Raw genomic sequence first — 25,027 nt, 5'->3', positions numbered from 1 at the left:
CTTATATTGACCATGAAATTTCTACTAAATCTATTAAATCAACCAAACAAAACTATAATGAATTAATATATTACTATCGACTAAGCAAATAAGTGCTTTCCCGTCAATTGATTTTGCCCAGGCAAAGGTTTTTGTTGTATTTGTTGATTGGGTCAAATCTACGACTAGTGCATAAATATTTTATTAGACCAAAGATTTCAATGTTTGCTGTCAGCAGTTGTCCCACAGGCTCAGGGCAACAGCAATTTACCCATTGATGTTAGTCTCTGTCGTAACTTAAACATTTATTACAACATCGAACTCGACTATCTGCTACCCTGTTCTCAGACGTTAACTTAAAATCTTTCAATACTTAAAAGCTATGCATAAGGATAATTATTTATTAATTATTCAAGTCTCTTCACTAAAATTATGTGGTTGATAGGATAAGACAAATCGTTTACTCGTCTCCTCGCCTTTGCACAAGTTATGATGCCCATTTGCATACATTTTATAGGGTATTAAAAAGCAAATACGACAACTAAATTCACAGCGAAATTGATTTTCTATGATTTGTCAAGAGAATTGGAGTGAGTGCGAAAGAGACTGAGTGTCACTCACTCTCACACGGCGTAAGAGAGCGTGAGAGAGAGAGAGAGAGAGAGAGAGAGAGAGAGAAGGGGGGGAGTGAGGCAGATGGCGATTCGCAGAATCGGAAGTTTGTTTGCTAGTTTTCTGCTGCTTATTGAATGTGTTTGCTATGTTGATGTGCAGCGCACCTTTGTTTGTTCGCAGTTCGAAATGTGACACAAATTAATTAAAATTGTTCAGCTTGCAGTCCTATTCTGACACGCCTCCTACCACCCCCGCGTGCACACAATGTGCGCATTAAATGACGCACGCAGCTCATTCAGAGCTGTCACAGCCATTTTGAGTTTCATTCATTTCGTTGTGCCGATTGTCATGGCTTGTTCTTTTATTCGTTCGTTCGCTACCTTCCCGCACGGTCTTTCACTCTTTCACTTTATTCAGACATTTCCTTAATAAAAGGCCAACACACATGCGCACAACCCGCCCAAAGAGCCGCACACACCCCGTCACACACTCCCACACGCACACACACCCTCTCGCAGCTATATTGTTTTAATTGATTGATGAACTTGCCTAGCTCGTTTGACATTGTTATGAGGCATTATATTTATCCACATTGCTCATATGGTGTCGAGGCAAGGTAAATATTTGCGTTGTTGCAGCTGCAGCTGCATTTGAATAATCCATTAAGAAATGCATTTCATTCGAATTTCACGCTCTGTTCAGAAACGTTAATCCGTTTTAAAAGTTGATCAACTCACCGCGTGCAGCGAACAGCTAACGAATCACCCAAAGCTTCCCAATTTATTAATTGTTATCGTATCAATAAATTATAAATGCGTTACGTGTTATTAATTACGGCCGAAATTGTTCAATATGCTAAAGTTCGGAATTACCCACAGAAATTATAACATCATAAACAGTGGGATTTGCATAATAAAATGGATTTGAATAATGCGATTTTGGGAAAAACATCAGCAATGTTTGTACAACTGGAACAGATTAAAGTCGATACACTGAAAAGGAAGACAAGGGAAATGGAAAAGTGGAAAAATAACATTCTACTTATAATGTTAGAAAGGCTAACAAAAATAATTGGTACTGGAACAAGGATGTCGGAAATGGAAACAAAAACGTATAGAGAGACAGAGAAAGCAGCTATAGAAATTTATCTAAAAGGTTTTGGAATGCGACTCAGGAGAATGAAAACGAGGAAAATTTCTAAACACAGTTGTACAAACTATTTAAAATAACAACTGAGCTTAAGCTTAAAACATGGCAAAGAGTTAATTGAGCTTTTGAACTGACGATTACAAATTGCAGCATTTGTTTTTGAATTTCCTGCTATTGGTTAAATTCCTTTCTTTGTACTGACTTTCACATGTTTCCGCTTTAGTTTTCAATTAAATTTTCACATTGCATTGTAGGTGCACCGCGCCAGTCAAACTACATCAAATAATTTTCATACATTTTCCGAGTCAGAGGCAACATTGCAATTTCATTTTGAGATGCTGCAGTCAAAGAAATAAAATAAATATTTGCACTGCGCTGCGACGTTGACGAGGACGACGTTGGGAACAGCGCGGCAAAACCCCTAAGCCCCTTATATATACATATATATATATATATATATATATATATTAAGCTTGCACATCCAAGAGAAAAATCCCATCAAAATATAAAAAAACGGCATGTCAAACATAAGAGTCCAAGCAGCTCTCCACAAAATGGGTGCTTGTTGTTGACCTTAACAATGGCCTGGGAATCCTGGAACGGGGCCCTACATGGATTAGCCGCAGCTTACGACCCACAAACGCAGAGTGAATTAAAAAAATAAAACCTGTACAGAATGCCAGAGTTGTGGCTGTGGCAAAAGAAAATAGGCCTAGCTCAGTTATTCTGGATGTTGCCAACATCTACAAACTTCTCTTTCCCTCCTTCCCCTTGTCACCCTTTCATGGTACCAGTATTTGCTGTCGGCGACATACACAAAAGGCAAACATTCTGTGCTTCCTCTGATAATAATTCGTGAGCAGAAATTCACATGTGCCCTTATCAGAGGTGCGTGACGAAACGCACAGCTTAGAGATGGGTGCGTGTCGTGTCACGTAAGCGCAACACAAAAAGTTACGAGCATGCGCTCATCTCTAGCGTTCACTTAGGCGCATATAATTTGTGGCCGCACAAAATTCCATTTTAGGTTCAATATTTTAATCAGTTGTCGCTAATTTACGGCCATTATTTTCACAGTTTGGCAATTAGTGGTGCGCTGCTTGAGTGAATTGCTGTGGTTCAAATGGTGGTTTAATTTCCTGCTCAAATAAATAACGTCAGACGTGAGTTTTAAACTGCGTGCAATAAAAATAAAAACACACATTAAAATTCTCAAGCAGTTCTAGCATATGTTGCCTTAAGCCGCACAAACCACAAACATTTGTGTGCACACACTGACACACTCGATGCCAGGAAGTTTATAAAGATGGGGCAACCCTGGACGAGGCATTGGGTATGGCAATGATAGCAACATGTGCAATATGTAGTTATAACCACAACTACAAGAGCGACAACAAAGCGTGGATATTTCCAACTCCTGGCTAGGACATACAAAAAAGTGTTAGTTGGAAAAGGCCTGGGAAAAAAAAAAGAATGTTTTGAGCTACAGAATTCCGATTAGAATGAGCGAGGCAGGGGTACAGCCGTTGGCGAACGTTTGAAACTGCAAAACAATTAAAATAGAGAGAGATCCACAGTGGACAGCGGCAGACCAGCAACAGGCACGGAGCGAACCGACAACGTGGCATACCATATGTACGGGAAAAAAGCCCCCAACGTAGCCCTCACCCCAACAAACTCTCGCACTCTCGCAACCCGGCAACAATTTTTACCCTGTGACAGCAGTTTTCAAAGCATCCGCCTGCTTCTGTTCCCATTGAAACTGATGTTTTGCTGCCTGGCTTTGGAGGGGGCTTTGCTTATGTCAATATGAGAATGGGTGTATTGTCTCTTTTTCTCTGTCCAATCTCCGTTTCTCCCCCTGTGCTCGGCATGTGTGTACGTGTGTGTGTGTGTGTGTGTGCGTGTGTGCGTGTGCGCCTTATCAACAGCATCCAAGCTCACGCAAATTCCACTGACTAACGCAATTTTATTGATGCGTATGTTGACGAAAGATGATGGCGAATGTGGATGCAATGTTAAGCCAAGGGGTGTGTGCGTGTGTGTGTGTGTATATTGGTAGGTGTGTGTTTGAGTATTGCGGAAATTGTCGAACGTTTGTGGTTTGATCTGTTTTGTCACACAATATGCATTAGAACAGACAGCTAGACTGATGAAAATTGTAAAAATTCAAGTTCTATCGATTCAATTCACGCTCAGAAGCTTAAGTTTTTGATCAATAATTGGAGAGCAGCAATTGAGGTAGATGGGCGAGACTTGGCATCAATATTCAAGTTATGGCTTCAACCATTCTCAACCACAATAACTAATCTTATCTCTTGCTAGAAACTAACTCAGTTGTGATTTTGTTGTGTCTATTTGAAGCTTTTTATGCCGTAAATAAAAGTTTTAAGTTGGCCTGCCGCTGGGCAGCTAAGAACTAAAATTTATTCATAAACAGCCAAATCTCTATTATACCCTGTACACATAAAATTGCGTAAGAAGGAGTGCGGACCGCGGTATCCATCTGTGACCAAGAGCTGCATTAATAGTTTTCTTTTTCAAGCCTGCCTAGCCAGCTTCTGGTCTCCTTAGTTAATATATACTTGCATATTGTTTATTAATATCTTTGTTTAATTTTTGTTTCGTATGCATATTAAAGCACAGCAGGGTATCTAACGTCGCGATCAAAGCACATTTGTACTGGTGTTTCGCTTTTTTTGCTGACCAAAAGTTTTCCAATTTAGATTCATAAACCATCAAAACGAGTGAAGAAAGGGAAATAGTGAAAAGCCTTAGATAAAATTTACTTGTTAAAGCTGCCTGGTGAGCAAAATATGTTGAGGAATATTTAAGCAAATAGTGAATATGTTTGACCTTAGCCCCAAAATCTCTACTTTGGTGGCGACCAGATGCAATTTACAAACAATTTGCACCTGGTACAAAAATTGTTTATCCAGTCGGAGCGCATCTAGTGTTCATAAATGAAAGATATATATATATATATATATATATATATATATATAATTAAGTTTTACACGTTAGGTTACTATAAAAAAATATATTTCAATTTATTATTTTCACTTAACGGCTACTTTTGTTGAGTACATTCAGATTTGCTTCCCGAATATGAACTGATTTATCTAACTGTTGCGGTCGCTTAGCAAACTTCGCTTTGAGAGAGTTTGAGTCAAAATTGAGTGAAGTTTGAGCTGCGTCAGCAATTATGCGTGGGATAGTACTCTGATGGGAACATTGACAGTGGCGTGATATTTAGGGTGAATTGTTTATGTCTACCAAAGGGGGACAGTTTGATCTTGACCAATGTCGATGTTATCACCAGGCTCTTTGTTTACAATATTAGAAATGTTTATAATTGTGCTTATGCTTATGTGCTAAGATATGTTAAAGGGTGGGTGCGACTATGGATATGTCACTCCCCCAACCATTAGAAAAGTGCCTGTCCTCAGGTGTTTAAGTTTGGATATAGTGTAACATTTTCTTCTTTTACAATTGGTATATCTCCTATTATTGTAGGTGTTTCTTCTACTTTGGGTTTTTTATATTTTATAATTAATTTCTTAGGTATGCTTTTGAACTTATATGTCAAATACAGTGTTAAACTTATTAATATGATTACAAATATGGTTATTGTAATTATCTGGAATACATTGTTAAATTTTGTATGTGCATTTATAATTTGTTTCGTTTGTACAAACGAAAGTGGTTCTAATTTTATAACATCATTGCTTACGTAAATGCTTTGAGTATAATCTAACATATTGTTTGAAATTGAAATTTCATTAATTTGCAATGAACAATTAAAGATTTTTATTATATTGTTTCCTTCTATTGTTATTTCGTTATTTATACAATTATGGTTTAATATAGTTTTTGGTAAATTCCAAGTTAAAATTATATTTGGTTCTATGTAGTTGATTTGAAAATTTTGCAAAATTTTAGTATAACTACATTCTGATGTTATTTGGTTTAAAATTCCTGTTAAACATTCATTATTAATTAATTTTTTTGTTTCTCTGCTATAAACTTTTTTATCTTGGGTAAAATATTTTTCATGAGCTATTTCTGTCAAAATATTATTATTTTCATCCGGGTATGGAATTATTTCGAATACCGGGCTTTTTATTATTTCTCGAGGAATATGGGATATTATCAGTATTTCGTTTGTATCTGATTTAAACCAAGTGGAAGTTTTTGTATTCAACAATTTCTCAGAATTAACATGCAACAAATAGTCATGTTTTAGTAATTTTGGGTTAAAAATTCCTAATCTTGTGAGCTGCATTCCCATCTCAATGTCTTCTATATATTCTGTAAAGTGTTGTAAGTTAAATATAAGGATATCTAATTTCTTTCCTTTTTGTTTCTCTTGATCTAGTTCGTTCATGATTTCTATTCCTTTGTTTATAGCTTCTATTATGTAATTTAATTCGTTAACCTGAACGCTGTTTTCTGCTAAGTTGCTTATTTTTTGTTCAATTTCTGCTTTGTCTTCTTGATTTAATGTTCCAAATAAGTATTTATATGCTGTTCCTACTATGTTAACTAAACCTCTTTTGCTACGTTTGGCTATTTTTAAGCCGTTTATTTCTCTGTTTAATTTTTCTACTAGGTATTCGATTTGTATAAGGTTATTGAATTCTTTACTTTGTTCAATTAAATTGTTAAAAGTTTCTTCGGTTTTTGTTGAGGTTATTTATTAGTTTTTCTTTATTAGCTTGAGTGTCATACTCTGGTGTACCTGCATATATGAATATGTCCGCTGGTGTTCTGTTAGTCGTTTTGTGCTTTGTTTTATGATTGTACGTGTAGAGTATAGTTTCAAATTTTGTAAGTTTATTTTCGACGTCTGAGTCGCTGTTAATGATTCTTAGTTTTTCGTTAACTGTCTTATGAAATCGTTCTACGTCGGATATACCGTTTTTACTAGTGGTTATATTAATATTTACTGCTTCTGATTTTAGCCATAATTGTAAAGCTGTGCACATAAAAGCTGAGTCTTTGTCTGCCTTTATTTCGATGGGTTTACCCATTTGGTTGAACACTTGTAATATAGCTCGTTTGGTTTCTAGCCAGTCTCTACTTTTTATTTCTATTAATGATGCAAATTTTGAATAGATATCAATGCAAGATAAAAATTGTTTATCTCCTACTATGTAAAAATCCATTACATATTTTTCTCGGATATTAGCGATTTCCGGAGTTATTTCGAAAGTTAATTTTGTATCTCTGTGTTCTGTTTTTGCGATGTTGCAAATCTCACATTCATTTATTAGATTTTGAATTAGATTTTGATAATCTGGGAAATAGTGGGTTTCTTTGAACCAATTGATAGTTTTTTCAATTCCTGGATGTAATAATTCTTTGTGCTTTTTTAATATTAATTCTTTGAATTCTGCGTATGTTTGAAGGTCTATTAATTTTGTACTAGTTTTCATTGCCTTTGTTGAATTATTCGGACTTATTATTTCTAAGTAGGCTTCTTGAAAAATTGGAAAATCTGCTTCGTTGTGGAAGTATAGCACACTTTTCTTTGTGCATAAGTATTCTTTTATTAATTCTTTGGCATGCGTATTAGTCATGTCTTTGTACGTAATTTTTATGTTGGTTTTGTGAAAGTAATTCGTAACTTTTGTTTCGTTCTCGGTTCCTTTTTCAAATTCTATTTGTCGATTATAATAATTAAGTGGTCTTTCTGTGATTTGTAAATGGTTACTGTTGTCTTCTTGAGCACTATGTATTGTTGCTCTTGTGCTAATTGTATCTTCGCCTAAGAAGTTTTCGTTTAATTGAATTCTGGACAGAGCATCTGCCACATAATTTTCTTTTCCTGGGACGTATTTAATTTGGAAATCAAACTCATTTAGCTTGATCTTCCACCTTTGTAATTTCATGTTAGGTTCTTTCATATTATTTAACCAGACGAGTGGTCTGTGATCACTAAGGATTTGAAATTGTCGACCAAAGAGATAGGACCTAAAGTATTTAGTGGCCCAAACGATTGCTAATAATTCTTTTTCAATCGTTGAATAATTTAACTCATGCTCGTTGAGAGTTCTACTTGCATAGCATATAGGCTTATGCTCTTGCGAAAGGACGGCCCCTATTGCCATATTACTCGCGTCTGTAGTTAATGAAAATGGTTTTTCGAAGTTAGGGTATATTAAAATTGGGTCGGATGTTATGAGTACTTTTAGCTTTTCAAACGCTAGTTCGTAGTCTCTGTCTTTTATATTGATTTTTGCTCCTTTTTTTAATTTAAGTGTTAATGGTTTTACTATATTAGCGAAATTTGGTATAAATTTCCTATAGAAACCACATAATCCTAGAAATGATTTTATTTCTTTTGGGGTTTTTGGAATTGGGAATTTGACAATTGCTTGTATCTTGTTGGGATTTGGTTTTATACCCTCAGTTGTGATGATGTGACCGAGAAATTCAGTTTCTTTTCTCATAAACTCGCATTTATCCAACTGTAGTTTTAAGTTAGCTTCTCTAAGCTTCTTAAATACCTTTTGTAGCGACAAAATGTGTTCCTCCAATGAAGTGGAAAAAATAATAATGTCGTCTAAGTAGACCAGACAATCTTTAAAAATTAAATCTTCTAAGAGATTGTTCATACAACGTTGGAACGTTGCAGGTGCATTCTTAAGACCAAATGGCATGCGAGTGTACTCGTAATGGCCATGTTTAGTCGAAAATGCGGTCTTGGGTATTGAACCAGGATCCATTTGGATTTGGTGGAAGCCTTTGGCTAGATCAATGGTTGTGAAATATTGACATTTTCCAAGTTTGTCTAATATTTCATCCATGATCGGGATAGGGTATTTATCATTAATAGTTAGTTCATTGAGATTGCGGTAATCTATGACTAACCGGAATTTTTGCTTTCCAGATGCATCGTTTTTCTTTGGAACGATTATTACTGGTGAGCAGTAAGGGGATTTGGATTTACGTATGATATTTTGTTTTATCATATCGCTTATTTGTTTATTTACTTCCTCATCGTATATTTGAGGATATTTGTATGGACGCTTGTAAATTGGGTCCTCATGTTTCGTTAGAATTTTGTGTTTAATTGTACTAGTGAAAGTCAAATTGTCACCTTCATGGTACTGGATATCACGAAATTCATGTAAAACTTTTTTTATTTTTTCTTTTTCTTCTGAGTTTAGGTGCTCTAGCCTAAACTCATTGTTTTCTATTAATTCATTATTAATAGCGAAGTTAAATGGTCTGTCCTCTGTTGAGGGTGGATCAAGGCACTCTTGTGCGGTCATGTCCTCTTCGACCTCTTCGTCATTATATCTAAAACAAAAGTTAAATTCTCCTAAGGTTACGGATCCTTGTGCATAGTCTATTTTTGCTTGACATGCCTCAAGGTATTCTCTCCCAATCAGAACATCATAATGCTCTGAGAAGTCGTGAATATAGAATTTTTGTTTGCTCGGACAAATTTTGCTTGCTCCTAATCGTATACTTTGTTTTAATTCAATAACACCATTTATGGTGTGAACCTTTAATGTTTCGTTGTAAACTGGAAAATTTAAGCGGTTTGTTTTCATTAGATTTATGGTTGAACCTGTGTCGATGACACATTTTAGAACTTCGTCATTCATAATCAATTTTATGAATGGATTTCTTCTGTTTGTTCCGAGGCTTGCTGATGAAAATTTTCGGATGTATCCATTTTCATCTGCCCACTGTTACTATCTCTTTGACGTTTAGTCGGAGGGTTTGGTGCATTCAAGCGTGAATGGGACTGATTTTGGTAGTTTAAGGGATTTTGGTATCTACCTTGACTTAATTTCTGTTGGAACTCGTGGTGAGCTTTCTGATTGTCTTCGGACTTATTATGCTGTTTATTTTGTGCGTGATAACTCTGATTCGTGTTGGAATAGCCACTTGAAATGGTGGTTGGGTTAGCATTTTGCTGATAATTTCCCATGTTCCTACGATTGTTATTTGGATTTCCCTGAACATTATTATTTTTAGGTTTTTCAGTAACGCTATTTTCATATAATCCCTCTCTTTGAGCTACTTGCTTTAGTTTTTGTGTCGACGTAATGTCGTGTCTGGCTAACATCATGAAAAGCCTATCTGGTAATTTTTTTGTAATAACATCTTTGATTGTGTTATTCATAGCATTTGTATAAAGGGTTGTATTGCTAGGTATATTTTCTAGTGCTAACTTATTTAATATAACAAAAGATTTATTCTCGAGCTCCTCGATGAACTTACGGACGTTTCCTTGGTAATTCGTGTTGTATAAGCGTCGAAGGAGTTCTTCAAATGGTGTCTGCACTTTGTATTCTTCAATCAATGCGTTTCTCAGCTCCTGCCAAGTGTTGGCTGCTGTCCTTTGTGATATTCTCTGAGCATCTCCTGTGACTTGCAATTCGATGGCTCCGTATAAGATGCTATGTTGTCTAACATCTCGGGTTGGATACAGGTGTAGGATGTAATCTATCCTTTTAATGAAGGCGTTTAGTTGATCCGTTGATCCGTCAAAGCTTGGCACCTGTCTAAGTTGTGAAAGGGCCTGGTTGAGGTGTTGTTCTGATAATTCCATTGTCATCTTGGTGTAATACACTTTTTTTTGAATAGTTTTGAGTTTGTAGGTTTGAACTTTATTGTTCTTTGATTTTGCACTTTTATTTTAGGTTAAAGTTTGTGATGGATTATTGGTTAAATGTTTTTTTTTTTTTTTGTGTGTGTGTCTTAAAAAGACTCAGTAATAACGTATTGCAGGGATCAAACGATATGCAAAGCCAGTCGTTATTAACTGTAGTAGCTTTATTGCCCAAAGGGTCAATATTATTAAGCTACTAATGACCCGAAGGTTCTTGTGCGGATACGTATTCGAGAAAATTTTTATTACACTCCGACAACACTTTCGGTCGCGATTGTGCGTTAGATCTGGGAATTAATTATCCTTTAGCGATCTTTAATTTTTCCCGACGTATCCTACCGGCTGCGCCAATTAAGTTTTACACGTTAGGTTACTATAAAAAAATATATTTCAATTTATTATTTTCACTTAACGGCTACTTTTGTTGAGTACATTCAGATTTGCTTCCCGAATATGAACTGATTTATCTAACTGTTGCGGTCGCTTAGCAAACTTCGCTTTGAGAGAGTTTGAGTCAAAATTGAGTGAAGTTTGAGCTGCGTCAGCAATTATGCGTGGGATAGTACTCTGATGGGAACATTGACAGTGGCGTGATATTTAGGGTGAATTGTTTATGTCTACCAAAGGGGGACAGTTTGATCTTGACCAATGTCGATGTTATCACCAGGCTCTTTGTTTACAATATTAGAAATGTTTATAATTGTGCTTATGCTTATGTGCTAAGATATGTTAAAGGGTGGGTGCGACTATGGATATGTCACTATATAAATGTATATATGTATCTGTATATACACAAGACTGTTTGCTATTCTGGCAACTTCTGCTGGCAAAAATGTAGCCAAATATTATGCAAAGTTCGCCCACACGATGCGGATTCCTGGACTGGTTGAAGACCCCCTGCCAGACTGCCTGCCTGGATGCTAACCAAATTTGTATCTGTTTCCAGACTGCGTGTGGTATGCCGCTGACAGACATTAGCAGAGCTTATGTTGCACCCCAACCTTACCGTCCCGCTGCGCCTTAGGGGCAACTGCCTCTCACCCTGCCTCATAGACATGGCGAGTCTCTGTCTAATGCATGTGAAAATTGCAAAAACTGCAAGTTAAAAGTGGAATTTTCCGACAACTATGTGAAGGTGTTCGTGTCTGTTTGCCACACTATGTGTGTGTGTGCATGTGTGTGTGTGTGTTGCTTCTGACAGTTATGCAGATACTGGCATCAGTTATTTTCATAAACTCGCCCCAGACTGTTGCTTCTGCAGCTGGTATCTCTGGACAGCAGCCAGTTGATGTTTAGATAGGGCGAACACCTTCCGCACACTCGAATGCAATTTAAGTTATACATTTCTCAGTTTATTGCATTACATTGCAATTACAATTAGTTGCAGCTGAGAAACGGGCGTTACCTTAGAACTTGGGGCAGATACTTTACCACAGAGTTTTTGCACATCAAATTCGCTGCATACTCTAAGGCGTTCATATATATATATTTTTTTGCGTACATTTATATCATTTTATATCTTTGAAATTAAAACAAGTGAAATCCTTAATATCTTTAAATTAAAAAAGAATCATATCCAAGCTTCTGAGTGAAACCCATTTATTTATTTTGGTGTTTTATGCACATTATTAAATAGACTATTTGTATTACATGCTGCCTTGTTAATATCGGCATTATTTACTCAGCTTATGGGGCAAATCAGTTCGTATATGTTATTTATGAACCCTCACTTTAACCAAACAAACCGTAAATAAAGCCCACCCCTTAATTCCGTACATATCACTATTTGCCATCTGCACTCTCCCATATTGTTTGTCACTTAAGCTCGGGGTCATATTTTATGCGCCCCACACTCGCTCTCTCTCTCCCTCTCTCTCTCTCTCTCTCTTTCCCTCTGGCGCAAAGCTCAATGCAATGCGGTTTGCACTCGCAACTAGTGGAGCGGTAGATTTCACCTACCCAATGCCTAGAAGCTCTTGGTACTCAATGACACTCAAATTCCAATAAATAACTTATGTAACGCCAACTGCGACGACTGTCAAACTGTGTGAGGCAAGGGGGGAGACAACGTGGCGTATGAGCGTTGTGGTTGACGCCCAAAACTAACTGCAACTGCGTTGGCTATTACCCGACCTCACCTGCCTGCCATTTTGTCTAAGAGATGTGCACGTGTTTCCATTTTTTTTCGAACAAGACACGTAGTCGAAGCTTCTGCGGGATATTTTGCTGTGGAAGAGTGTAGAGTGTGACCAAAGCGAGTAATTAAGTTAATCATTATTAAATTACAATCGTGTATCGTGCATGTTGTGCTATTTTGAATACGACGAACTTTTTGAGTTTCCAAAGTTAAAGAATAATAAGGGGCGCGACTAAAAAATCGGTGTTGAGATTTTATGCCAGATTATTCTAGAGGGAAAACCATGAACAAAAAGCCCAACCTCGTAAAAATCGGATGAGATTTGGCCGAGTTATGAGGTTGGTAAATTTTGACCCATGTTTATATTCGAATCTTGGGATAAGATTTAGACATGAATTTCGACTAAAAAATCGGTGTTGAGATTTTAATGCCAGATTATTCTAGAGGGAAAACCATGAACAAAAAGCCCAACCTCGTAAAAATCGGATGAGATTTGGCCGAGTTATGAGGTTGGTAAATTTTGACCCATGTCTATATTCGAATCTTGGGGTAAGATTTAGACATGAATTTCGACTAAAAAATCGGTGTTGAGATTTTAATGCCAGATTATTCTAGAGGGAAAACCATGAACAAAAAGCCCAACCTCGTAAAAATCGGTTGAGTTTTGGCCGAGTTATGGGGTTGGTAAATTTTGACCCATGTCTATATACGAATCTTGGGGTAAGATTTAGACATGAATTTCGACTAAAAAATCGGTGTTGAGATTTTAATGCCAGATTATTCTAGAGGGAAACCCATGAACAAAAAGCCCAACCTCGTAAAAATCGGTTGAGTTTTGGCCGAGTTATGGGGTTGGTAAATTTTGACCCATGTCTATATACGAATCTTGGGGTAAGATTTAGACATGAATTTCGACTAAAAAATCGGTGTTGAGATTTTAATGCCAGATTATTCTAGAGGGAAAACCATGAACAAAAAGCCCAACCTCGTAAAAATCGGTTGAGTTTTGGCCGAGTTATGGGGGTGGTAAATTTTGACCCATGTCTATTTACGAATCTTGGGATAAGATTTAGACATGAATTTCGATTATTCTAGAGGGAAAACCATGAACAAAAAGCCCAACCTTGTAAAAATCGGATGAGATTTTGCCGAGTTATGGGGTTGGTAAATTTTGACCCATGTCTATATACGAATCTTGGGGTAAGATTTAGACATGAATTTCGACTAAAAAATCGGTGTTGAGATTTGAATGCCAGATTATTCTAGAGGGAAAACCATGAACAAAAAGCCCAACCTTGTAAAAATCGGATGAGATTTGGCCGAGTTATGGGGTTGGTAAATTTTGACCCATGTCTATATACGAATCTTGGGGTAAGATTTAGACATGAATTTCGACTAAAAAATCGGTGTTGAGATTTTAATGCCAGATTATTCTAGCGGGAAAACCATGGACAAAAAGCCCAGCCTCGTAAAAATCGGATGAGATTTGGCCGAGTTATGGGGTTGGTAAATTTTGACCCATGTCTATATACGAATCTTGGGGTAAGATTTAGACATGAATTTCGACTAAAAAATCGGTGTTGAGATTTTAATGCCAGATTATTCTAGAGGGAAAACCATGAACAAAAAGCCCAACCTTGTAAAAATCGGTTGAGTTTTGGCCGAGTTATGGGGGTGGTAAATTTTGACCCATGTCTATTAACGAATCTTGGGATAATATTTAGACATGAATTTCGACTAAAAAATCGGTGTTGAGATTTTAATGCCAGATTATTCTAGAGGGAAAACCATGAACAAAAAGCCCAACCTCGTAAAAATCGGTTGAGTTTTGGCCGAGTTATGGGGTTGGTAAATTTTGACCCATGTCTATATACGAATCTTGGGGTAAGATTTAGACATGAATTTCGACTAAAAAATCGGTGTTGAGATTTTAATGCCGGATTATTCTAGAGGGAAAACCATGAACAAAAAGCCCAACCTCGTAAAAATCGGGGGTGGTAAATTTTGACCCATGTCTATTTACGAATCTTGGGATAAGATTTAGACATGAATTTCGACTAAAAAATCGGTGTTGAGATTTTAATGCCAGATTATTCTAGAGGGAAAACCATGAACAAAAAGCCCAACCTTGTAAAAATCGGATGAGATTTGGCCAAGTTATGGGGTTGGTAAATTTTGACCCATGTCTATATACGAATCTTGGGGTAAGATTTAGACATGAATTTCGACTAAAAAATCGGTGTTGAGATTTGAATGCCAGATTATTCTAGAGGGAAAACCATGAACAAAAAGCCCAACCTTGTAAAATCGGATGAGATTTGGCCGAGTTATGGGGTTGGTAAATTTTGACCCATGTCTATATACGAATCTTGGGGTAAGATTTAGACATGAATTTCGACTAAAAAATCGGTGTTGAGATTTTAATGCCAGATTATTCTAGAGGGAAACCCATGAACAAAAAGCCCAACCTCGTAAAAATCGGATGAGTTTTGGCCGAGTTATGGGGTTGGTAAATTTTGACCCATGTCTATATACGAATCTTGGGGTAAGATTTAGACATGAATTTCGACTAAAAAATCGGTGTTGAGATTTTAATGCCAGATTATTCAAGAGGGAAAACCATGAACAAAAAGTCCAACCTCGTAAAAATCGGTTGAGTTTTGGCCGAGTTATGGGGTTGGTAAATTTTGACCCATGTCTATATACGAATCTTGGGGTAAGATTTAGACATGAATTTCGACTAAAAAATCGGTGTTGAGATTTTAATGCCAGATTATTCTAGAGGGAAACCCATGAACAAAAAGCCCAACCTCGTAAAAATCGGTTGAGTTTTGGCCGAGTTATGGGGTTGGTAAATTTTGACCCATGTCTATATACGAATCTTGGGGTAAGATTTAGACATGAATTTCGACTAAAAAATCGGTGTTGAGATTTTAATGCCAGATTATTCTAGAGGGAAAACCATGAACAAAAAGCCCAACCTCGTAAAAATCGGTTGAGTTTTGGCCGAGTTATGGGGGTGGTAAATTTTGACCCATGTCTATTTACGAATCTTGGGATAAGATTTAGACATGAATTTCGACTAAAAAATCGGTGTTGAGATTTTAATGCCAGATTATTCTAGAGGGAAAACCATGAACAAAAAGCCCAACCTTGTAAAAATCGGATGAGATTTGGCCGAGTTATGGGGTTGGTAAATTTTGACCCATGTCTATATACGAATCTTAGGGTAAGATTTAGACATGAATTTCGACTAAAAAATCGGTGTTGAGATTTTAATGCCAGATTATTCAAGAGGGAAAACCATGAACAAAAAGTCCAACCTCGTAAAAAGCGGTTGAGTTTTGGCCGAGTTATGGGGTTGGTAAATTTTGACCCATGTCTATATACGAATCTTGGGGTAAGATTTAGACATGAATTTCGACTAAAAAATCGGTGTTGAGATTTTAATGCCAGATTATTCTAGAGGGAAACCCATGAACAAAAAGCCCAACCTCGTAAAAATCGGTTGAGTTTTGGCCGAGTTATGGGGTTGGTAAATTTTGACCCATGTCTATATACGAATCTTGGGGTAAGATTTAGACATGAATTTCGACTAAAAAATCGGTGTTGAGATTTTAATGCCAGATTATTCTAGAGGGAAAACCATGAACAAAAAGCCCAACCTCGTAAAAATCGGTTGAGTTTTGGCCGAGTTATGGGGGTGGTAAATTTTGACCCATGTCTATTTACGAATCTTGGGATAAGATTTAGACATGAATTTCGACTAAAAAATCGGTGTTGAGATTTTAATGCCAGATTATTCTAGAGGGAAAACCATGAACAAAAAGCCCAACCTTGTAAAAATCGGATGAGATTTGGCCGAGTTATGGGGTTGGTAAATTTTGACCCATGTCTATATACGAATCTTGGGGTAAGATTTAGACATGAATTTCGACTAAAAAATCGGTGTTGAGATTTGAATGCCAGATTATTCTAGAGGGAAAACCATGAACAAAAAGCCCAACCTTGTAAAAATCGGATGAGATTTGGCCGAGTTATGGGGTTGGTAAATTTTGACCCATGTCTATATACGAATCTTGGGGTAAGATTTAGACATGAATTTCGACTAAAAAATCGGTGTTGAGATTTTAATGCCAGATTATTCTAGAGGGAAACCCATGAACAAAAAGCCCAACCTCGTAAAAATCGGATGAGTTTTGGCCGAGTTATGGGGTTGGTAAATTTTGACCCATGTCTATATACGAATCTTGGGGTAAGATTTAGACATGAATTTCGACTAAAAAATCGGTGTTGAGATTTTAATGCCAGATTATTCAAGAGGGAAAACCATGAACAAAAAGTCCAACCTCGTAAAAATCGGTTGAGTTTTGGCCGAGTTATGGGGTTGGTAAATTTTGACCCATGTCTATATACGAATCTTGGGGTAAGATTTAGACATGAATTTCGACTAAAAAATCGGTGTTGAGATTTTAATGCCAGATTATTCTAGAGGGAAACCCATGAACAAAAAGCCCAACCTCGTAAAAATCGGTTGAGTTTTGGCCGAGTTATGGGGTTGGTAAATTTTGACCCATGTCTATATACGAATCTTGGGGTAAGATTTAGACATGAATTTCGACTAAAAAATCGGTGTTGAGATTTTAATGCCAGATTATTCTAGAGGGAAAACCATGAACAAAAAGCCCAACTTTGTAAAAATCGGATGAGATTTGGCCGAGTTATGAGGTTGGTAAATTTTGACCCATGTCTATATACGAATCTTGGGGTAAGATTTAGACATGAATTTCGACTAAAAAATCGGTGTTGAGATTTTAATGCCAGATTATTCTAGCGGGAAAGCCATGGACAAAAAGCCCAGCCTCGTAAAAATCGGATGAGATTTGGCCGAGTTATGGGGTTGGTAAATTTTGACCCATGTCTATATACGAATCTTGGGGTAAGATTTAGACATGAATTTCGACTAAAAAATCGGTGTTGAGATTTTAATGCCAGATTATTCTAGAGGGAAAACCATGAACAAAAAGCCCAACCTTGTAAAAATCGGTTGAGTTTTGGCCGAGTTATGGGGTTGGTAAATTTTGACCCATGTCTATATACGAATCTTGGAATAAGATTTAGACATGAATTTCGACTAAAAAATCGGTGTTGAGATTTTAATGCCAGATTATTCTAGAGGGAAAACCATGAACAAAAAGCCCAACCTCGTAAAAATCGGTTGAGTTTTGGCCGAGTTATGGGGTTGGTAAATTTTGACCCATGTCTATATACGAATCTTGGGGTAAGATTTAGACATGAATTTCGACTAAAAAATCGGTGTTGAGATTTTAATGCCAGATTATTCTAGAGGGAGAACCATGAACAAAAAGCCCAACCTCGTAAAAATCGGTTGAGTTTTGGCCGAGTTATGGGGTTGGTAAATTTTGACCCATGTCTATATACGAATCTTGGGGTAAGATTTAGACATGAATTTCGACTAAAAAATCGGTGTTGAGATTTTAATGCCAGATTATTCTAGAGGGAACCCCATGAACAAAAAGCCCAACCTCGTAAAAATCGGATGAGTTTTGGCCGAGTTATGGGGTTGGTAAATTTTGACCCATGTCTATATACGAATCTTGGGGTAAGATTTAGACATGAATTTCGACTAAAAAATCGGTGTTGAGATTTTAATGCCAGATTATTCAAGAGGGAAAACCATGAACAAAAAGTCCAACCTCGTAAAAATCGGTTGAGTTTTGGCCGAGTTATGGGGTTGGTAAATTTTGACCCATGTCTATATACGAATCTTGGGGTAAGATTTAGACATGAATTTCGACTAAAAAATCGGTGTTGAGATTTTAATGCCAGATTATTCTAGAGGGAAACCCATGAACAAAAAGCCCAACCTCGTAAAAATCGGTTGAGTTTTGGCCGAGTTATGGGGTTGGTAAATTTTGACCCATGTCTATATACGAATCTTGGGGTAAGATTTAGACATGAATTTCGACTAAAAAATCGGTGTTGAGATTTTAATGCCAGATTATTCTAGAGGGAAAACCATGAACAAAAAGCCCAACTTTGTAAAAATCGGATGAGATTTGGCCGAGTTATGAGGTTGGTAAATTTTGACCCATGTCTATATACGAATCTTGGGGTAAGATTTAGACATGAATTTCGACTAAAAAATCGGTGTTGAGATTTTAATGCCAGATTATTCTAGCGGGAAAGCCATGGACAAAAAGCCCAGCCTCGTAAAAATCGGATGAGATTTGGCCGAGTTATGGGGTTGGTAAATTTTGACCCATGTCTATATACGAATCTTGGGGTAAGATTTAGACATGAATTTCGACTAAAAAATCGGTGTTGAGATTTTAATGCCAGATTATTCTAGAGGGAAAACCATGAACAAAAAGCCCAACCTTGTAAAAATCGGTTGAGTTTTGGCCGAGTTATGGGGTTGGTAAATTTTGACCCATGTCTATATACGAATCTTGGAATAAGATTTAGACATGAATTTCGACTAAAAAATCGGTGTTGAGATTTTAATGCCAGATTATTCTAGAGGGAAACCCATGAACAAAAAGCCCAACCTCGTAAAAATCGGTTGAGTTTTGGCCGAGTTATGGGGTTGGTAAATTTTGACCCATGTCTATATACGAATCTTGGGGTAAGATTTAGACATGAATTTCGACTAAAAAATCGGTGTTGAGATTTTAATGCCAGATTATTCTAGCGGGAAAACCATGAACAAAAAGCCCAACCTCGTAAAAATCGGTTGAGTTTTGGCCGAGTTATGGGGGTGGTAAATTTTGACCCATGTCTATTTACGAATCTTGGGATAAGATTTAGACATGAATTTCGACTAAAAAATCGGTGTTGAGATTTTAATGCCAGATTATTCTAGAGGGAAAACCATGAACAAAAAGCCCAACCTTGTAAAAATCGGATGAGATTTGGCCGAGTTATGGGGTTGGTAAATTTTGACCCATGTCTATATACGAATCTTGGGGTAAGATTTAGACATGAATTTCGACTAAAAAATCGGTGTTGAGATTTGAATGCCAGATTATTCTAGAGGGAAAACCATGAACAAAAAGCCCAACCTTGTAAAAATCGGATGAGATTTGGCCGAGTTATGGGGTTGGTAAATTTTGACCCATGTCTATATACGAATCTTGGGGTAAGATTTAGACATGAATTTCGACTAAAAAATCGGTGTTGAGATTTTAATGCCAGATTATTCTAGAGGGAAACCCATGAACAAAAAGCCCAACCTCGTAAAAATCGGATGAGTTTTGGCCGAGTTATGAGGTTGGTAAATTTTGACCCATGTCTATATACGAATCTTGGGGTAAGATTTAGACATGAATTTCGACTAAAAAATCGGTGTTGAGATTTTAATGCCAGATTATTCAAGAGGGAAAACCATGAACAAAAAGTCCAACCTCGTAAAAATCGGTTGAGTTTTGGCCGAGTTATGGGGTTGGTAAATTTTGACCCATGTCTATATACGAATCTTGGGGTAAGATTTAGACATGAATTTCGACTAAAAAATCGGTGTTGAGATTTTAATGCCAGATTATTCTAGAGGCAAAACCATGAACAAAAAGCCCAACCTCGTAAAAATCGGATGAGTTTTGGCCGAGTTATGGGGTTGGTAAATTTTGACCCATGTCTATATACGAATCTTGGGGTAAGATTTAGACATGAATTTCGACTAAAAAATCGGTGTTGAGATTTTAATGCCAGATTATTCTAGCGGGAAAGCCATGGACAAAAAGCCCAGCCTCGTAAAAATCGGATGAGATTTGGCCGAGTTATGGGGTTGGTAAATTTTGACCCATGTCTATATACGAATCTTGGGGTAAGATTTAGACATGAATTTCGACTAAAAAATCGGTGTTGAGATTTTAATGCCAGATTATTCTAGAGGGAAAACCATGAACAAAAAGCCCAACCTTGTAAAAATCGGTTGAGTTTTGGCCGAGTTATGGGGTTGGTAAATTTTGACCCATGTCTATATACGAATCTTGGAATAAGATTTAGACATGAATTTCGACTAAAAAATCGGTGTTGAGATTTTAATGCCAGATTATTCTAGAGGGAAAACCATGAACAAAAAGCCCAACCTCGTAAAAATCGGTTGAGTTTTGGCCGAGTTATGGGGTTGGTAAATTTTGACCCATGTCTATATACGAATCTTGGGGTAAGATTTAGACATGAATTTCGACTAAAAAATCGGTGTTGAGATTTTAATGCCAGATTATTCTAGAGGGAGAACCATGAACAAAAAGCCCAACCTCGTAAAAATCGGTTGAGTTTTGGCCGAGTTATGGGGTTGGTAAATTTTGACCCATGTCTATATACGAATCTTGGGGTAAGATTTAGACATGAATTTCGACTAAAAAATCGGTGTTGAGATTTTAATGCCAGATTATTCTAGAGGGAACCCCATGAACAAAAAGCCCAACCTCGTAAAAATCGGATGAGTTTTGGCCGAGTTATGGGGTTGGTAAATTTTGACCCATGTCTATATACGAATCTTGGGGTAAGATTTAGACATGAATTTCGACTAAAAAATCGGTGTTGAGATTTTAATGCCAGATTATTCAAGAGGGAAAACCATGAACAAAAAGTCCAACCTCGTAAAAATCGGTTGAGTTTTGGCCGAGTTATGGGGTTGGTAAATTTTGACCCATGTCTATATACGAATCTTGGGGTAAGATTTAGACATGAATTTCGACTAAAAAATCGGTGTTGAGATTTTAATGCCAGATTATTCTAGAGGGAAACCCATGAACAAAAAGCCCAACCTCGTAAAAATCGGTTGAGTTTTGGCCGAGTTATGGGGTTGGTAAATTTTGACCCATGTCTATATACGAATCTTGGGGTAAGATTTAGACATGAATTTCGACTAAAAAATCGGTGTTGAGATTTTAATGCCAGATTATTCTAGAGGGAAAACCATGAACAAAAAGCCCAACTTTGTAAAAATCGGATGAGATTTGGCCGAGTTATGAGGTTGGTAAATTTTGACCCATGTCTATATACGAATCTTGGGGTAAGATTTAGACATGAATTTCGACTAAAAAATCGGTGTTGAGATTTTAATGCCAGATTATTCTAGCGGGAAAGCCATGGACAAAAAGCCCAGCCTCGTAAAAATCGGATGAGATTTGGCCGAGTTATGGGGTTGGTAAATTTTGACCCATGTCTATATACGAATCTTGGGGTAAGATTTAGACATGAATTTCGACTAAAAAATCGGTGTTGAGATTTTAATGCCAGATTATTCTAGAGGGAAAACCATGAACAAAAAGCCCAACCTTGTAAAAATCGGTTGAGTTTTGGCCGAGTTATGGGGTTGGTAAATTTTGACCCATGTCTATATACGAATCTTGGAATAAGATTTAGACATGAATTTCGACTAAAAAATCGGTGTTGAGATTTTAATGCCAGATTATTCTAGAGGGAAACCCATGAACAAAAAGCCCAACCTCGTAAAAATCGGTTGAGTTTTGGCCGAGTTATGGGGTTGGTAAATTTTGACCCATGTCTATATACGAATCTTGGGGTAAGATTTAGACATGAATTTCGACTAAAAAATCGGTGTTGAGATTTTAATGCCAGATTATTCTAGAGGGAAAACCATGAACAAAAAGCCCAACCTCGTAAAAATCGGTTGAGTTTTGGCCGAGTTATGGGGGTGGTAAATTTTGACCCATGTCTATTTACGAATCTTGGGATAAGATTTAGACATGAATTTCGACTAAAAAATCGGTGTTGAGATTTTAATGCCAGATTATTCTAGAGGGAAAACCATGAACAAAAAGCCCAACCTTGTAAAAATCGGATGAGATTTGGCCGAGTTATGGGGTTGGTAAATTTTGACCCATGTCTATATACGAATCTTGGGGTAAGATTTAGACATGAATTTCGACTAAAAAATCGGTGTTGAGATTTGAATGCCAGATTATTCTAGAGGGAAAACCATGAACAAAAAGCCCAACCTTGTAAAAATCGGATGAGATTTGGCCGAGTTATGGGGTTAGTAAATTTTGACCCATGTCTATATACGAATCTTGGGGTAAGATTTAGACATGAATTTCGACTAAAAAATCGGTGTTGAGATTTTAATGCCAGATTATTCTAGAGGGAAACCCATGAACAAAAAGCCCAACCTCGTAAAAATCGGTTGAGTTTTGGCCGAGTTATGGGGTTGGTAAATTTTGACCCATGTCTATATACGAATCTTGGGGTAAGATTTAGACATGAATTTCGACTAAAAAATCGGTGTTGAGATTTTAATGCCAGATTATTCTAGAGGGAAACCCATGAACAAAAAGCCCAACATCGTAAAAATCGGTTGAGTTTTGGCCGAGTTATGGGGTTGGTAAATTTTGACCCATGTCTATATACGAATCTTGGGGTAAGATTTAGACATGAATTTCGACTAAAAAATCGGTGTTGAGATTTTAATGCCAGATTATTCTAGAGGGAAAACCATGAACAAAAAGCCCAACTTTGTAAAAATCGGATGAGATTTGGCCGAGTTATGAGGTTGGTAAATTTTGACCCATGTCTATATACGAATCTTGGGGTAAGATTTAGACATGAATTTCGACTAAAAAATCGGTGTTGAGATTTTAATGCCAGATTATTCTAGCGGGAAAGCCATGGACAAAAAGCCCAGCCTCGTAAAAATCGGATGAGATTTGGCCGAGTTATGGGGTTGGTAAATTTTGACCCATGTCTATATACGAATCTTGGGGTAAGATTTAGACATGAATTTCGACTAAAAAATCGGTGTTGAGATTTTAATGCCAGATTATTCTAGAGGGAAAACCATGAACAAAAAGCCCAACCTTGTAAAAATCGGTTGAGTTTTGGCCGAGTTATGGGGTTGGTAAATTTTGACCCATGTTTATATACGAATCTTGGAATAAGATTTAGACATGAATTTCGACTAAAAAATCGGTGTTGAGATTTTAATGCCAGATTATTCTAGAGGGAAAACCATGAACAAAAAGCCCAACCTCGTAAAAATCGGTTGAGTTTTGGCCGAGTTATGGGGTTGGTAAATTTTGACCCATGTCTATATACGAATCTTGGGGTAAGATTTAGACATGAATTTCGACTAAAAAATCGGTGTTGAGATTTTAATGCCAGATTATTCTAGAGGGAGAACCATGAACAAAAAGCCCAACCTCGTAAAAATCGGTTGAGTTTTGGCCGAGTTATGGGGTTGGTAAATTTTGACCCATGTCTATATACGAATCTTGGGGTAAGATTTAGACATGAATTTCGACTAAAAAATCGGTGTTGAGATTTTAATGCCAGATTATTCTAGAGGGAAACCCATGAACAAAAAGCCCAACCTCGTAAAAATCGGATGAGTTTTGGCCGAGTTATGGGGTTGGTAAATTTTGACCCATGTCTATATACGAATCTTGGGGTAAGATTTAGACATGAATTTCGACTAAAAAATCGGTGTTGAGATTTTAATGCCAGATTATTCAAGAGGGAAAACCATGAACAAAAAGTCCAACCTCGTAAAAATCGGTTGAGTTTTGGCCGAGTTATGGGGTTGGTAAATTTTGACCCATGTCTATATACGAATCTTGGGGTAAGATTTAGACATGAATTTCGACTAAAAAATCGGTGTTGAGATTTTAATGCCAGATTATTCTAGAGGGAAACCCATGAACAAAAAGCCCAACCTCGTAAAAATCGGTTGAGTTTTGGCCGAGTTATGGGGTTGGTAAATTTTGACCCATGTCTATATACGAATCTTGGGGTAAGATTTAGACATGAATTTCGACTAAAAAATCGGTGTTGAGATTTTAATGCCAGATTATTCTAGAGGGAAAACCATGAACAAAAAGCCCAACTTTGTAAAAATCGGATGAGATTTGGCCGAGTTATGAGGTTGGTAAATTTTGACCCATGTCTATATACGAATCTTGGGGTAAGATTTAGACATGAATTTCGACTAAAAAATCGGTGTTGAGATTTTAATGCCAGATTATTCTAGCGGGAAAGCCATGGACAAAAAGCCCAGCCTCGTAAAAATCGGATGAGATTTGGCCGAGTTATGGGGTTGGTAAATTTTGACCCATGTCTATATACGAATCTTGGGGTAAGATTTAGACATGAATTTCGACTAAAAAATCGGTGTTGAGATTTTAATGCCAGATTATTCTAGAGGGAAAACCATGAACAAAAAGCCCAACCTTGTAAAAATCGGTTGAGTTTTGGCCGAGTTATGGGGTTGGTAAATTTTGACCCATGTCTATATACGAATCTTGGAATAAGATTTAGACATGAATTTCGACTAAAAAATCGGTGTTGAGATTTTAATGCCAGATTATTCTAGAGGGAAAACCATGAACAAAAAGCCCAACCTCGTAAAAATCGGTTGAGTTTTGGCCGAGTTATGGGGTTGGTAAATTTTGACCCATGTCTATATACGAATCTTGCGGTAAGATTTAGACATGAATTTCGACTAAAAAATCGGTGTTGAGATTTTAATG

The 25,027-nt window shown here is 36.9% G+C and overlaps 1 protein-coding gene across 7 annotated transcripts in view; it reads left to right on the top strand.

Annotated features, from left to right (window-relative positions):
- SPoCk (secretory pathway calcium atpase) overlaps positions 1-25,027 on the top strand; it is a 75,819-nt gene that overhangs the window by 11,701 nt on the left and 39,091 nt on the right. For 6 of the 7 annotated variants that reach the window (XR_011416303.1, XR_011416305.1, XR_011416306.1 and 3 more), the window contains exon 3: positions 8,639-8,671. The exons of the other annotated variant lie outside the window; for it this stretch is intronic. Coding sequence is in view for 1 of the 6 variants with exons in the window: in XM_070207809.1 (XP_070063910.1) it covers positions 8,639-8,671 (33 nt within the window). In the remaining 5 variants the exon portion in view is untranslated. The remainder of the gene's footprint in view (positions 1-8,638; positions 8,672-25,027) is intronic. 7 annotated transcript variants of the gene reach the window in all.

The sequence above is a fragment of the Drosophila virilis genome, chromosome 3 (assembly GCF_030788295.1).
Source record: "Drosophila virilis strain 15010-1051.87 chromosome 3, Dvir_AGI_RSII-ME, whole genome shotgun sequence".
NCBI lineage: Eukaryota > Metazoa > Arthropoda > Insecta > Diptera > Drosophilidae > Drosophila > Drosophila virilis.
This window is presented reverse-complemented; position numbering and strand designations above follow the sequence as displayed.